This window comes from Phodopus roborovskii, unplaced genomic scaffold (assembly GCF_943737965.1).
Source record: "Phodopus roborovskii unplaced genomic scaffold, PHOROB, whole genome shotgun sequence".
Lineage (NCBI taxonomy): Eukaryota > Metazoa > Chordata > Mammalia > Rodentia > Cricetidae > Phodopus > Phodopus roborovskii.
This window is the reverse complement of record NW_026126424.1, coordinates 1,965,839-1,982,841: the sequence shown is the minus strand read 5'-3', so window position 1 is coordinate 1,982,841 and position 17,003 is coordinate 1,965,839. Positions and strand designations below refer to the sequence as shown.

Here is a 17,003-nt window from a genome sequence, read left to right as displayed (position 1 = left end):
CTTTGATCTCAGCATAGAAAGCAGAGGCACACTGGTCCATACAGCAAGTTCCAGGCCAGACAGAGCTACAGTGAGATCCTGTATCAAAATAAAACACCAAAGACCACACACTATAAAATGTTAATTAGAAAAATCATTTATTTCTGCTCCTTTCATACATATTATCGAGGAAACAGTCTCCCGTATGTGTCTGAAATGGCAGAGTACCACACACACACCCTTTAAAGGCAAAGTGACGCTGGAGGAACTGACCAGTCGTTCAAGTGTCTCAGCTCTCACGATATACTTCTCGATCTGCATTAATTTCTGAAAATCAGAAATATCATGTCCAAAAAATGATAAAGGGGTTGTAAAAAATAATCACTTTATTCAATACCAAAGTTTTAGAAATGGAGGATGTTTTCTTTAGGAAATAAAAAACTAAGAAGAAAATGCCACTTAACATAGTTGGTACATCAGAAGAGGTCATCAGGAAAAATACTGTAAAGAACGTGCCTCTGATACCATGAATTCCAGTCCTAGCTTTCAAACGCTTGCTAGGGTGTGGCTCAATGCAGCTTTTACTCTGCTCTTCACTCTTCTCCACGCCGCACAGGGGAGTGGCTCCGCCTTTAAAGCTTCACTAACAGGAGCCAATCCAGGATTCACTGACTTCCTCTCAAAGGCACTAGCCCATCAGGTAGCCCCTGCAGAAGTAATTTACAAACACAGAGAGTGAACAGGAAGCAACAGTTCAGAAGTGCCCGTTTCCTATGAATCAAATGGCAATCCCCAAATTTCCCTGCTATCCCTCACCATCACCTTTACCTCGTGCCAATAAATAAGTGGGCTTCCCGTTCCTCTTCCCTCTCAAAGCAAAACATCACAAGCAATATTCGAACTAACACATAATTTGTTGTAGAGTATTAGTCTAAGTTGTACTACTTTCGTTTATGCTATGAAATACTTGTTTACTGATGCAAAGATGTGTTGTATTCTTTTATGTTGCATTTGTTTAACTCTGTAAAGCTGTGTAGTTTTGCCAGCCTAAAACACGTAATTGGTCTAATAGAGCTGAACAGTCAATAGCTAGGCAGAGAGAGGCGGAGCTGGCAGGCAGAGAGAATAAATAGGAGAAATCTAGGCTCAAGGGAACAGCTAGCACAGAGCGAGAAAGGGAAGAGAGGCAGATACCAGGGGCCCAGACACCCAGCCATTGAGAAAGAAAAGAAAGGTATATAGAATAAGGCTGGCATTCCTGAGTAAGAATAAGTCTAATAAGTCAGGTATTTATTTGGAAAGGGGTGGGGGTGGGGGGGAAGCACAGGCCCCCAAACAGTTAAAAAAAAAAAAAAAAAAAAAAAAAACCTCTGTAATACTTAGACACAAAAGGTAGGAAAATGAAGAGACTACATAAAAGCTAACAACCGGAATCAATCTTCGGACTCTCAAAATTGTAACAAAAATCTAAACCTCTTTATGGAAACACTGGGAGACTCAGGAATAGCATGCCTGGAGTTGAGCCTCTGAGCCCCCAAACTGCAGAGGCGTTTGCCCCTGTGGGAAGTGGGGGAGCCAGACTGAAGCCCCTTGAGGAACTGAATGTGGTCCTCAGGTTCCAACCCTTCCCTCCTGCAATGAGAGCCTGAGCCTAATACCAAAAAGGTATGTGCAGGACAGAACAAAACTGATAAACGCTATTACTACTACCCATCCCGCCAAATGACTGAATACACACCCTGTACTCCCTGAGGTCTCCAGAGCCTAGCCCCTCTGCCACACAGCCCTGCCACTCCCTGGGTAAGCCTGGCCCAACCTCACTCAGTTCCCTCAGCTATAAGGTGGACTTTCTGAGGGAGGCCTGAGGAGTCTCTCAGACAGGGTTTTGCAGCACGAGGTGTTCCTGGTGAGAGGCTGCTAGCATGAGCATGTTGAGTCTTTTCACCTGTCAACCTGTAGGCTTACTACAGTGGCACACAACCAACAGTTAAGGGTTTGGTTTTCCTCCTTTCCAGCCTCTAGACCCATGATGACTCTAGATCAACGTGCAGCCAATGCAATTCTTTCCTCCTGTAGAATCTGCCCAGCCCATCTACTGAGAACTCTCGTCTTATTCAAGCTGCCCTCCCCCATGTGCTCAGACTGAGTAACATAAAAAGAGCCCTGAGTTTGTGTTCACACTGACTCAGAAGACCCCCAGAAATTCATGATCATAAAGGCTGATGCTTTCAAACAGAAACCAAACAGGGAAGTAATTTTCACAGCACAGAAAAGGCTCCAGATGATTGTCTGCAAGGGTTCACATCAATCAGGACCACACAGCAAGGTACCCAGTGCTTGCCTACTAGGACGGCTCTACAGAGACAGGTTCCCGTCATCTGCTGTGTGGTGTGGCACGCATGTCAAAGCCCCATCTGACAACAGTTAAATATTGTAGTATTCCTTCCTGAAGGCAGTGTGTGACCTATGCTTGTGTGCTATAAACCTTTAAGAAACATTGGGTGGGGGGCTGCTCTGGAGAAATGGCTCAGCAGTTAAGAGACTGATCTACCGGAAGTCCTGTGTTCAAATCCCAGCACCAACTTGGTGGCTCACAACCACCATGGAACTCCAGTTTCAGGGAATTCAATACCCTCCTCTGACTCCACAGGCACCACACATATATGTGGTAAAGACATATATGTAGGCAAAACATCCATACACATGAAATAAAATAATACATTTTAATTTAAAAAAGGGAACATTAAGAAATATAAAATATTGTAAAGATATCGTGTTAGAGAAATATAAAATACTTGAAAGATACCATGTTAGAAAAACAAACCACTGTCATATACATTTTGGTGAAGAATCAAAGTAAATACTTTAAAATGCATTACTATGGCCACTCCTAGAATCATCTTGCCCTTTCTTATAGACGAGATTATCCTGTAATCTTTAGTTATTAAAATCAGGTTAATGAGAATTCTACAGATAAATACCATTGACATAAACCAACAAATCAAAATTAGGGCCAGCAAAATGATCCAGTAGGTAAGACTGTTTGCTGTCCAGTCTGAGGACCTGAGTTCAATCCCAGAGACCAACATGGTAGAAGGGGATAAATAGTTCCACAAACTATGCTCTGACCTATACATGTGCCATGGCACATGCCCCCTACACACACACACACACACACACACACACACACAGAGAGAGAGAGAGAGAGAGAGAGAGAGAGAGAGAGAGAAATTTATTTTAAAAGACTACCACCATGAAGTATCTTCAGGGAGCCATTATTTCCACCGTCATGAAGTCCCTTCTATATAAAGGCAGGACTGTGCTAGGTTAGCACTAACAGGAGTTTCTCAAGAGTGTGCCACGATTATGTTTCTTTGCAATGTCCTAAAAGGATGTTGGGCTTGGTGTGTAACTCAGTGTCTGCCTAGATATTTTGGTCCAAAATAAATGGTCTCTCACTGTACATTTTAAGAAGTCTTTGTGTGTCCTGTGTGTGCACATGTGTATGCGTGTATGCCATGGCACACATGTGGAGGTCAGAGGAAACGCAAAGGAATGTGCTCTTTCCTTCTAGTGAGCTTCAAGGATGCAGCTCGGTTCACCACTTAGCAAGGGAGCCTTCCCCGCAAGCAGTCCTGCAGCCCTATTCTCAGGTCAGAGTGTGAGACTGGAGGGGCGGTCAGCCCGCCCACAGCACGAGGCCGGAAAAGAGCAGAAGCAGAGCAGCACTAACAGAGCCTCCATGCCTGCCCCACCCACCGCCTTGTTCTCTTGTAGAACAGCAATGGTTTAGTTATCTCTTTTTGACACTGTGATCAAACTCCAACTCTATCTCCACTAAAACTTTTACTAAAAGAGATTATCTAATCCTCAAACTACAGAATAACCAGCTAAAGTAAAAGAGGAAAACCAGGTTGAAACTAAAATAGGAACAAGTGACATTCACACTGAAGCCATAAAGGAAAAACTAAAAAGTAGTACTACGCACAAATACAAACAGAAAATCACCCAAAGGCACAAAGGCAAAATTATACTCCATGCTCACACTGTTCCGTTAGTAACAGGTACAAACTGGACTTGGCAGATGGTGCCAGCTCAGAAGCCTGAGGCAGGAGGATCACTCAAGCTCATGAGCTCATAACCAACTTGGGTTAACACACTGAGATTATAGCTCAGAAAGGAAAAAATACGTATTTGCTGGGTGTAAATGTTTAAGGCGACAATAAAGTTGAAGTGCTTTAGAAAGGATCTGAGATTTTTTTTTTGTTTTTTTGAAACAGGGTACCAGATAGCCCAGGCAGTCCACAAACCTGCTACAGTTGAGGCTCGCCTTGAACTTCTGGTGGTCCATCTCTCTCTCTCAAGTGCTAGAATCTCAGGTGTGCATCAACACAACATGGCTTAGAAAATGTCTCAGTATTATGGGAATTGACAGTCTCTCTCATGCTATCAGACTGCACCAGGCTATGGTGAATTATTTCTAATGGGCAGAGAAAAGAACAAAAAGAAGATGGAGTGCCCAAGGGGTCATACAAGGTGGCGGTGGTCAGAGTGTTCCCTCTGACAAACAAGAATCACAGGCAGAAGCCTGCAGAGACTACACAGCCACACAAATACTCGTGTGAGACCTTCCCACTGTGCCAGGATTAAGTTGCGGATATGGCTCCAGGATGAGCGGCCTCACTGACAGGGGCATGTTCCAGGCAGTGGAAAACTTAAGCCACAGGACACATGAACTTGTGAAATTCAAACACTAAAAAATTAGTATGGCTGGTATGATGCTGTGAGGGTTTAGATGACAAATGTCCCCCACAGTCTTGGGCATTTGATCATTCTGGTCCCCAAAAGATGGCACTACTTGGACATATGGCTGTGTTGGAAGAAGCACGTCACTGAGGGCAGGCTTTGAGAGTTCTACTTGAAGTTGTTGTTTCTGTGCTAGTAGTTCAAGATCTGTCCCTGAGCTTCCTGCTCCAGCCACCACATTCCACAACCAGGACTGTTAACCCTGTGTGGAGCCATAAGCTACCTGAGTCATGGTGTTTTATCATAGCAGTAGAACAGAAACTAATACAGATGCTTACTATAGTTCTTTAAAAAAAAAAAGATTAAATTACTGAACTGATCTTTGTGCTTGGCTTACCAGGGGTAAAATCAAAATATATGAAAATTTCTATCTCCAAATCTTCAGCAAACTTTTCTAAATTTTAAATAACAACCCCAACTAAATTATTATTGTTGTTGTTGTTGTTATTATTTGGTTTTGAGACAGGGTTTCTCTGTATTGCTTTGGAACCTGTCCTGGAACTAGTTCTGTAGCTCACAGAGACCCACCTGCCTCTGCCTCCTGAGTGCCACCAACACCCAACTTTTTTAGCGTTATATATTTCTACAAAACCAATTACCTTCTTCTAAACACATTTTAAATTTTCTGAGTTGCAATAATCTTTATGGCTTCCAGTTTTGTGTTTTTATGGGACTCCTGAGTGTGTGAATGAATGGGCTGTTTGGGGGCCTTTGCTTGGGACTCTTCTGTTAGTCAGTCCTGTACAACTTCAATGTAATACTTTTTGTTTTGTCTTATTTTATCTTAATTTTAATATTATCTCTTAGAAGCCTATTCTTTTCTAATGAGAGATAGAAAAGGAGGGGATCTGGAGAGGAAGGGAGGTAAGTAGAGGGAGAAAAATGAGAAAAAAAATCTATTTTCAATAAGAGGAACAAACTAAATATTTTACATTTAAAAATGCAATCCTTTTCCTATCTTAAGGGACTATGTTTCTTTCCTGTCTAAGGCTTAATGGGTTTTCTTCATGCAAGCCGAAATCTATTTCCAAACCGTCTGCGACCAGAAGTGTTCCTATTTCCTTTGTCTTTTGTTTGGTGTATGTATGGCACATGTGTATGCACATTTGTGTGTATTTGTGTGTGTGTGTGTGTGTGTGTGTGTGTGTGTGTGTGTATGTGTGTGTCTGAGAGCACATGTACCAGGAGGTGAAAACTAAGGAAGGCTGGCTGGCAGTGAGCTCCAGGTATCAGCCTGTCTCTGCCTCCCTAGCATCAAATTACAGACATTGCAGACATGCATCTTCATCCCAGCTCTTTATATAGAGATTCAGAAGATGAACTTAGGTCCTCAGGCTTCCATAGAAAGTTGAGCCTTCTCCCCAACTGAAATTTCAGACTCTTTAATATTTGCATTTATAATGAGCTATCTTAGGGATGGCATCTAAAACTAAGCATAAAATTTGTTTATAGGAACTGGGGATGTAGTTCATAGGTAGGGGACCTAGTTTTATGTCAACTTGACACAAACTAGAGAGAGTTATCTGAAACAAGGGAGCCTCAAAGATGCCTCCCTAAGATGGGGTGGGCAAGCCAATAGGGTATTTTCTTAATTAGTGATGCATGGAGGAGGACCCAGCTCACTGTGGGTAGTGCCCTCCTTTGGGTTGTGGTCCTGGGTTCTATAAAAAAGCAGGCTGAGCAAGCCATGAAGGACAAGCGAGTAGGCAGCACCTCTCCATGGCCTCTGCATCAGCTCTTGCCTCCAGGTTCCTGCCTGGTTTGAGTTTCTGCCTTAGTTTCCCTCAGTGGACTGTAGTGTGAGTGAAATAAACCCGCTCCTCCCCAAGTTGCTTTTGGTCATGATGTTTCATCAGAGCATGGTGACCCTAAGACACTGCCTAACATGCACAGTGCCCTGGATTTGCTCTCTAGCAATGCAAAACTTTAAGCCCAAACCAAACCGATCATTTATGTTTTATATATCTCTCCATTATCCAAAGGTTAACTTCAAACAGTATTTTTAAATAATTCTGTATGTGAACAAAGGTTTCATGGTGTGACATTTTTTCACTGTGCTATCATGCTGGCTGTCAAAAAAATTCAGCTTCTCAAATTAGGAATAAGCAACTGTTTAATATTTATTCCAATAGTGAAAGAGCAGCAGCAGCTGTGGCTTGAAAATCCTCTTTACTGTTACTAATGCGAATAGAATCTAACATAGTAACCAAAAGGCACATTCTAGAAAAACTAGCTACAGCCAGTCAGTGTGGCTGAGGGGACCGGACTGGACTTTCTCATGAACAGTGCATGGGGATAGCTAAGAAGAGCTGCTGACCCCAAGTTGTTACAACTACAGTTACAACCTGAGGCCAGTCTTGGACATTTTTCACCTTTAAATGATTGAATAAATCTATAAATTTATGTTATCCAATTCATAACAAAAGTTATGTTGCTTATTATGTGAAGGATTTTACTTACGGCAATTTCATCCTCATGAATACTCTAGCCATGAAGAAACTCAGCAGGACACAGACAAAGCCAATGAAGAGAAGAAGAAACCTATTGAGTTTTGGAATATTAGGTGCATTGGATCGGTCCAGGATTATGAAACCTAAACCTCCCATTGTAAACAGGAAGCTAGACGCAAGTCCTTCCATAATATACTGTCCATTTACTCTGAAAAAGAAAACCACAGCATTTTCCCATTTAGATTAAAATTCCTCTTTCTGCTTTATGCTACAACAGTTTGTGTTAACATTTTATTCTTACCCTCACAATTATTTATTATGCCTCTGAATGTTCATCTGCTCATTCATTCAACAGGTATTTACTGAGAGGTATATCACACCATCAAATACTATTCTAGGTTCTAGGTATACAACAATAAACATAACAAATAAAAAACCTGCCTTGGCTAGGAATATAGCTCAGTGTTAGAATTTGCCTAGCACAAGCACACGTAAGACTTAACCCAACACCACAAGAAAACAAACAAAAAAATAAAACTCGGTCATCATATAGCTTACTTTAGAAAAAGTTTTAAAATATCAACTATGAGGGTTGGAAAGATGGCTCAGCGGTTAAGAGCACTGGCAGTTCTTCCAGAGGTCCTAAGTTCAATTCCCAGTATCCACATGGTGGCTCACAGCTATCTATAATGAGATCTGATGCCCTTTTCTGGCATGCAGGTGTACATGCAGACCATATACATTAAATATGGCACAGGGCTTTAAAAAAAATCAGCTAGCAAACTGTCTAGAAAAATCAATACATTTTACTTATTTTAAAACCTGAACATTTTATGCATATATGAACTTTAACTTTTCAAAGTTATACTAATTAAAATACTATCACACTTTTTTTTCATTAGTTTTTCAAGGCAGGGTCTCACTATGTAGCTCTGGCTTCTAAGGGCTTGCTATGTACACCAGGCTGGCCTTGAACTCAAGAGAGGTGCTTACCTCTGCCCCCCAAGTGTGGGGATTAAAGGTACACACAACTTCCTGACTCTATTTCACCTTTGATCACAACTCTTAGGAGGCAGAGGCTAGTAGGTCTCTGTGAATTTAAAGCCGGCCAAGACTACAAAGTGTGATCCTGCCTATAAACAGATAAATAATATTCTATCAACTGCAAAGAAATTTGAACTAGCTGTGTTTCTTGGAGTCATAATAATTAATAAATCTCTCATCTTAAAGTATTTTTAAGGCATGCAGTCTTAACTAAATTCCTATGACACCAACATCTCTAGCAATCTGTCAGCCCTTATATGCAAATTTGTACATATGCTTATATATGACTTTATTTTTATTGTCATGTATGTGCTCAGGGGTAAGCATGCCAAGCATACATGAGGAGGTCAGAGGACAACTTGTGGAAGTCAGTTCTCTCCTTCCACTGTGTGGGTCCCAGGGACTGTACTCATGTCTAAGATTGGCAACAAGTGCCTTCACCTGCTGAGCCACATCTGCCTTCCCAGGGATACGGTTATGCTGAATTCTTAGAGAAAGCAAATTTCTGTCAAAGAGATGGCTATCAACAGGTATTACAGAAAAGGTACATGATATTTTTCATTAACTAATTCATTTCATTGGAAAGATAATATTCTTTAAAAAAAAATAATTTCATACCAGATGCAGCTACAGTGATATTGCACTGATGAAATGGAACTCATAAGGTCTTACAATTATATTTCTTATTTAATGGTAACATTCGGGGCCTAAAAATGTCTTTTCTACAGTGCCCACAGAACTAACATAAAGGGTCATTCCCTCCCTATACATGAGACCCCAGATTTGATTTCCCGTCCTTAAATATACAAATACCTTAGGCCTGTAGATCACAGTTACTCAGTTTAGTTTAAGAACAGCTATAGATAATAAATTAGGCACACCAGTGGTGCAATCAGTGAGTGTGTGGTGTTTATGTGGTAATATGTAAGTGGATTTACTAAGTCCAATAATTACTATTTGGTAATAATGTTACCAAAAAGTGACTATAGTTTGCTAACCCCAGAACAGTCTGTCGTTTTGATTTTAAACCAGCCTTTAGGTTGGTGATGTGCCAATCAGTAACACACACCTGACTTTCTAAGAGATTAATAATACAGTTCTATCTTGTTGCATTCTTGCCTCGTTTCGTCATAGTAAGTCCACATCTTAAAACAGGTGTTTCTAAATGCAGTTAAGCCCACAGCATTTTTACTGTACTTCACTTTTATTTACCTGTGTTTTCTCAGAGCCAAAGTCTCTCCACTGAGCCGACTGCCTAAAGCCAGAGACCCTCCTGCTGGAGTTACAAGCATGTGGCACCATGCTCATTTTTCTCACGTTGAATAACTAGGCATGCCCCAGCTACCTTCCTTCCCATCATCAAGCTATTCACAATGTTATCTTTTACCTGTAAGCCAAGAAAGCTACTGGTCTCTGATGCCCATGCTCATCAGTCATTGAGCCAACACTCGGAGGTTCAACAATAACATCATAGATTATTCCTAAAGGAAAGACAATGGTGCAGATTAGATTTCTGAGTTTGAATAAAGGACTCCAGTTTTCACTGCCTCTAATTAAATTTAAATAGAACTTATTCACACATAAATAGGACTTATTTGATTGTATTATTATAACCAAATCAGATCGAGCTAACATTCTAGTCTTTAGAGTGACACCCAAACAAATATTACCTCTCAAAGAGGTGCCAATTTCACGAAGGGAACTTAGTAACACATGCTGATATTCTAGAATGACTCCACAAATAAGGGACATTTAATACTAAGGATCTACTTTAGCATGAAAATAAAGCCACATATCTGTGAACTTATGTCTGTAAGTTGAGAGAGACTTAAGGAAATCTTGTCTTCTTTTTGGCTGGTTCCCACTCTGGAACAGAAGCTGTCATGGGACTCACTGTGTAACCCAGGCTATCTCAAATGTGCTGCTTTTCCTGTCCCAGCCTCCTCAGTGCTGGGAACAGACTTAGTCAGTCAGGGATCATTAATGTGAACCCCAGCATCTCATAATTTAATCATGACCGTGGAGATACATCCTCTTACCCCACACTGTTCCCACACACGAGTCCAGCTTTTCTTATGCAATAGCAGGTCTGTCTCCCTCCTAACAAAAGAATCAAAGAATGCCCTTACCTGCTCCCTGCCAAACCTCCAGAGCCAGGCACCTGCATTCACTCAGCAGCCTGAGAGGAGGCCCCTCCCCGTCCACCCATTCCCACTGGCCTCAGAACTTCACTCCTTTGGATATCTCTTCCCCTACATCAACCTTCATTCCTGTGGCGCCTCCTAACATTCTGTTTCTGCCTTTCTTAAACACACAGTCCTGGAAAGAACTAAGCAGGAGGCCTACATCTATCCCAGCTTCTGTCACCCTCCACAGTGCTGAGATTGCCCATGACCTCCAGCCTGTGACCTCCCAGTCCCACAATTGTTCAGTCAAGGTCTTCCCAGAAACACCTGATCCAGTTTACAACCTAATTTTCTAACAGGCAAACAAAACTGGGCAGATAAAAGACTAATTAAAACCACTGTTAGCTCACCTAGCATTATAACCTAAGCCATAGCTTCTTAAATCGGTATTGTAACACGGGACTGACAAAACTGTGGGTTTGGAAAAAGAAAAACGCCACCAGTAAAAGGTGTATAAGCATGCAAGCGGAAATTAACTCTAAATTGTAAGCAGACTCTACAGTCTGGGTTCTGAACACAGCACATGCACTTGACATTGAGCATCCCACACTGCGCAAGACAAAAACACTGCCTGAAACATCCTAGCTCAGTTTCCAGACTATTGTACCCTATGAATTACAGCTGTTCTTACTATGTATTACTACGCACACAGTTCGCTCTCCTAAAAGCATGATGCTAACTATCAAATTAGTATTGCTGGACTTTATTGTGTGTTGGACTTTAAAATTGCTGTATGAATTTCTTTTAAACACTGTTAACTTCAAATTCGGGTAGAATTTACAAAAATTTCTGAGATGTCCTCCTAAATATGTTTCCCATTTCATACTATATGTTCTTAGCACTGGCCATTTTAAACCCAAAATATTAACCTCTGAAGGATGCAGAGATTGCTCTATATCCGACAGTATCAAATATCAGCTAAAACTCATTCTTTATGTGAAAATAAGTACGTACATCCACTTCCTTGATGTATGAATTTGCTCTCAGTTTTAGGAAACAGTGCAATTGTGTCTACCAAACTATTGTTATAAAGTCAGTTTATGTGACTTATGTGAAAGTTTGATATGGACATCTACTTTATACACCTATTTTACACAACCAGCATTGTGCAAAATTTTCTCAGGCCAAAATGGAACACAGAGGAGGAAAAGTTCAAGAAGCCCTGATGTAAGTAAAACAAAAGGCACCTCACTGGCCTCCTGGTCCCACACCCTGCCCATATGTTTTTCTTTCCTAGGATACCCCCTTCTAACCATTCAAACCCAGGCTAACAGGCCAATGCTTCAGGAAACACACAGAATGAAACTGGTGCTTCTAACACTCATCTTCAATGACACTCTATGTAGCAGGAAGCAATTGTGTGGTATTTAACATGTCTCAACTACATTCTAAGGAGGGTGGAGTAATTATATTTTGTCTGCTGCTATCCCAGCGCTAAGTTAACAGAAACTCAGTTAACACTTGCCATTCTGTTTATGTACAAAGGTATACTCACAGTTTTTAGAAGACTGTCTTTTCCAGGGGTCAAAAGTAAATGTACAAGATTCAGCCTTGACCACTACCGGTGTCTTTTCCACTTTGACCCAATGGTTGGAGCAGAGAATCCCCCCAACCCCATTTACAAACACCAAAAAGGAGGCCCAATGGAAAGCTGAGGCTTCTAGAAAAAACTCGTCTCCAAAAGAAATAAGAGTTAGGAAACAGAGTAGCAAGAATAAAGACTATTTTTTTAAAAGCCAAATGGTTCTGTTTCATTTATTCAGTATTCACTGCTTAATGGGCAGAGCAAAACTTATCGCTAATGACACACCAGGTAATGTCTTTTTTTTTTTTTTAATAAACACCAACACCAACCAAAAAAAAAATCGTGGCATTTAGCATTTCTGTTCATGTAAACTAGGCAGGCTGTAAACCCCACAGTTAAAGACTGTCTGCTACCTCTTCAAAGACCAAATAGTAGGAAATAACAAACATATGGTCACCACCACGCCAAAACTTGAACCACTCTTGCTAACTTAAGATCTTTTTACTGTTCTGAGTTAAGTACACTACATCCAAAACACCCAAAGCACAATCCAGAGTAAACCCTGGAGATGGCGCTCCGAGGACTCTGAAGACTGCAGACAGACTGCCAACTCACCAGTAGGCAAGGCCACACCCCTCTGCATTTCCCACTTAAGAGGGGACTGGGTGACAGATAACCGAAAAGCGGTGCCTTCCCTGAGACCCAGCTACTGTCCTCTAAAACACACCGCCTTTCTGCAAGCCTCATCGCCAATCTCCAAAACCGTGGTTTCCATAAATCCCTCCCTCGTTCCTGTGACTAGAAACAAAGCAGCCGTTGGGTTGAGCTAACCAACCCAATGGCTGTCAAGTCTCTCCCAAGGTCCCGGGGACCACAACCACAAGTCCCACGTCCTCTTGGCCAACCACGGAAACACAGAGAATCGACTATGCTGCTCCCAAGACCCCGAGCAAACAACGTGCAGCAAGTAATAGAGAGAGAAGCTCTGGACTTGACACATGCATGCAGCTCGTCTCTCGGGGTGGGAGCGGCAGAGAGAACAGGACCGCTTCTCGGCAGGGCAGGCAGGGCGCGAGCCTGCAAACCGCCGCGGGCCCGGCCCTGCCCTCCCGCCGCCGGGCTCCGGGCGGCCGCCCCACCACGGCCCAGTTACCTCCGGTAATGAGGAAGTAAGACACCACCACCAGGGCGTACACCGTCATGGCCGACGGCATGTGCACCCAGGGCGGCTTCTTCAGCTTCAGGTTGGGGCATTCGAGCACTAGGAATGGGACTCGGTACAGAGTCTCCATGTCGGCGGCAGCGGGGACGGCGCTCCGGCCTTCGGCCTCCCGCGCTGCCCGGAAGCAGGCCCGCCCTCCCTAGCTCTCGCGCATGCGCGAGGCCTAGCAACGCAGATCCGTAAAGGTCAGAAGCACACAACCCAGCCACTAGGAAAGGAAAAGACCATGTTAGGCTGTTATGGAATATATTTGCAGAGACTAAAATAAGGAATCTTATCAAGCCAGAGTGGGTGTTAGACGATTGCTTTGTTCCTGAAACATAGATTGGATGTTATGCATCTTCCAGGACCTGTAAGGCATCCGACGTGGCCAAGCTAGAGGAGAGGGTCTCATCCCACTGCCCCGCCCACCTGTGACGACACACTTGGAGGCTGATTGGCTGCTGGAAGCTCTAGGTTCACAGAGCTGGAGCGGGAGTGGGCAAGTTTAGAAATGTGCTCCTGTGTAATAGTGAAAGAACTCGGCTCTCTGAGCTTTTTCTTCATACTTTATAGCGATGCTAGCAATAGTAAAAATTTTCAGTCATTGCCAAAATAGTATATTATCCATTAAAAAAATAAGTAAAATCCAGTCCATGTCTGCCTTTAACTGTGGTAGAACAAAATAATATTCTGAACCGATTTGTACTTCTCTCCGTCACCGTGTATTGATAAATGCTTAAAAAGAAAAAAAAATCACTCAGGCCAAAAATCTTGATGTCATCGTGGTTTCTCACTTTAGTTACCTGCTCAGCTGGGCGCTGGCTTCGGCAGCATAAATATTAAAATTGGAACGAAAAATACTACCACCTGGCTACTTCAGGTATCCTCCGACCAGGGAGTATTTTACTGGCTAGAGGCAGTAATCCTGATCGATCAAGGGAAGAATGGATTGCTATTATAGAATAGCCATTAAGAAAAATATATCTGGAATACAGAATCTCCCTGACGTGCCACCTGATTCCTATATCATATGGGAAAAAAAAAAAAAAAACAAAAAACTAAAGAACATGACAAGTCAATAGAGGCAGGAACGTTAATATCTTGGACCATTTGGATTTTAAGGTTTGGTCCACTGCAGGGATCCGGGAACTAAAACCAGCTACTGTTAGTTTTGCTATGAGCAGCAAGAATATGAAATGAGGACTGGCAGATAGCTGTAGTGATAAATACTAACCGTGATCTTTCACCAGCCAGAGAAATAAGTACCGCAACAGTAACAACTATTCTTCCTTATTTTATTTTTTATTTCATCTTTATTTTTTATTAATTTGGGGTGGGGGCTGTTGATACATGGTTTCTCTGTGTGGCTCTGGCTGTCCTGAGACTTATTCTGTAGACCAGGCTGGTCTCAAACTCATAGAGGTCACCTGCCTCTGCCTCCCAGGTGCAGGGATTAAAGGTGTCTGGGATTAAAGGCGTGAGCCGCTATGTGGGTGCTGGGAATTGAACCCCCCAGTCCTTTGGAAGAGCAGCCAGTGCTCTTAACCTCTGAGTCATCTCTCCAGCCCCTAATGTGAATATTTTATGCGGTAGTTTCCCCCCCCCCTTTCTGCCTCCTACTCCTCTACAACATGTCAAATAAAATTTACTAATAACATTTAGCCTTTCTCTACTTATTAGACAGCAAAGAAGGAAAAAGGATGCTTATCACTCAAAAATGGACGGAAAGAGTATTTTTTTCCTCTTTGGGGGGAGGGGCAGATTTAAGTTTTATAAAGGAGGATTGCATTTCTAGGGAAAGCATGATATTGCTGTGAAAATTAAGTATTGTTCAAAAACGAATATACGGATGCCAAGTCTAATTGCAGCCTACTTCTGTTTTCGGAACTCATGAAGCTGGAGCCACATTGCCCGGACCCTTTGCACTGCAGGATTATGTTTTCTGTCCTTCAACTTTCTTTTTTATTATTATTTTTCTTATTTTACATATTGATCCCAGTTCCCTCTCCCTCCCTCCATCCCTTCCTCCATCCCTTCCTCCCATACCCCCACCCCCAACCCCCTCCCATCCCATTCCCCCCTCCTCACTCTACAAGGAGGGTATTGCTTTACAGGAATGCTTTACCAACAAAATCTGTCAAGTCACTTTCTCCTTCAGCTGCTGGGTCAAACCTAGTGCTTGCATGGGCCCACTGCAAAGTTCTTAGTTACTCTGGGCCACAAGGAACATCCTTAGTTTTAAGAGACTTTTTTTTTAACTAGGAAGTAAACTTCCACTTGATCTTTACTTCTAAAACTTTAACAATATTTTGTTGAAAATAGATGGATTGGCCAGGTGGTGACAGCAGTGGTAGTGTGCACGCCTTTAATCCTAGCACTCAGGAGGCAAAGGCAGGTGGATCGCTGTGAGTTTGAGGCCAGCCTCAGCCTGGTCTACAGAGTGAGTTCCAGGACAGCCAGGGCTACACACAGAGAAACTCTGTCTCAAAAAAAAAAAAAAAAAAAAAAGGAAGGAAGGAAGGGAGGGAGAAGATGGAGATTGGGCTGGAGAGTTGGCTAAGAGTGGTTTAAGAGCATTCATTTGCAAAGAACCCAGGTCAGGTTCAATTCCCAGCACCCACATGGAGGCTTCCTTGGGCACTAGGTATGCATGTAGTACACAGATATAAATGCAGGCAAAACACTCAAACACACAAAATAAGATAAATCTAAAAACATATTTTAAAGAGGAAAAGCCTAGCCAGCACAATTTGAAAAAAAAGAAAGAAAATGGATAGATTAAATGTATTGTGAAGCATCAAACAACGAAATACTATAGGATCTCTACATGTGATGCCAGCAAAGTTCTTTTTCTTCCTGGGATGGGTTTATAGTCACAATAAGTGTGAAATGAAAATGGTGGCGGTGTGTACAGAATTGACTCATTAGGTGTGTGAATTTTCCAGATCTCTACCCTCTCACAGGATTACATATCAGAACATCCTGTATATCAAATATTTACATTACTATTCATAGCAGTAGCAAAATTGCAGTTATAAAGTAGTAAAAATAATTTTATAGTTGGGGGGCTCACCACAACTTGAGGAACTGTATTAATGAGTCACAGCATTAGGAAGGTTGAGGACCACTGCTCTAAAGGAACATAAAAACAAATGTGTGTATGATGGAATTATAGATTATGCTTTTTCCAAAATTGCAAGTATTGCCTAGTGTTTATGTAATTTATACGCATTAATTTTATAATTAAAAAATTTTAAATAGCTACTTGTTGTAACACAGTTTCTTCCTGGTCTTAACACTAGCAAATCTACCAGAGATGTATTCTATGAGGAATAAGTGGGCTATCGTAGAGTATAGTATAGGTTTGCTTATATCCAAGTGAGGGTGGATATTTATTATGATCAGAAACTCAGTCCCTCGCCGGGTGTTGGTGATGCATGCCTTTAGCAGCACTCAGGAGGCAGAGCCAGGCAGATCTCTGTGAGTTCAAGACCAGCCTGGTCTGCAGATAGAGTACTAGGACAGGCTCCAAAGCTACAGAGAAACGCTGTCTCAGAAAACAAAACAAAACCAACCAACCAAACAAACAAACAAAAAAAAAAAAAAAACCTCAGTGCCATAAGTTCAAGGACAGTGTCTGCTTTGTTCCTGAATTCTCGTTACTTTCACAGGCTGGCACACAGTAGGTCTGTGTTGACTGAACAGGTGAATCAGTGAGCCTCTTCTATAGCTTCAGACCCTCCAACGTGTCATCTAATGATTGTGCTTTCTTGATGTGCTTGTGGCTCGTTTCTTGCTCTGTATCTCTG

General features: G+C 42.1%; 1 protein-coding gene across 1 annotated transcript; it reads right to left on the bottom strand.

The window, feature by feature from the left end:
* Nucleotides 1–347: 347 nt before the first annotated feature.
* On the bottom strand, nt 348–13,351 carry Ostc (oligosaccharyltransferase complex non-catalytic subunit). The gene is made up of 4 exons (XM_051185503.1): nt 13,144–13,351; nt 9,667–9,760; nt 7,246–7,443; nt 348–686 (listed from the first exon to the last, which is right to left on the bottom strand). Exons 1-4 carry the CDS (start codon nt 13,280–13,282, stop codon nt 668–670), a joined length of 450 nt encoding a protein of 149 aa, XP_051041460.1. The 5' UTR covers nt 13,283–13,351; the 3' UTR covers nt 348–667.
* Between the last annotated feature and the right edge of the window lie 3,652 nt (nt 13,352–17,003).

Excerpts from the sequence above, each read along its gene's own strand:
- Ostc (XM_051185503.1), bottom strand. The coding sequence starts at position 13,282 with ATGGAGACTCTGTACCGAGTCCCATTCCTAGTGCTCGAATGCCCCAAC. Across the intron at positions 9,761-13,143 it reads TTACTTCCTCATTACCGGAG|GAATAATCTATGATGTTATT; the intron begins GTAACTGGGCCG and ends TCTTTCCTTTAG. Across the intron at positions 7,444-9,666 it reads GTAGCTTTCTTGGCTTACAG|AGTAAATGGACAGTATATTA; the intron begins GTAAAAGATAAC and ends TTTCTTTTTCAG.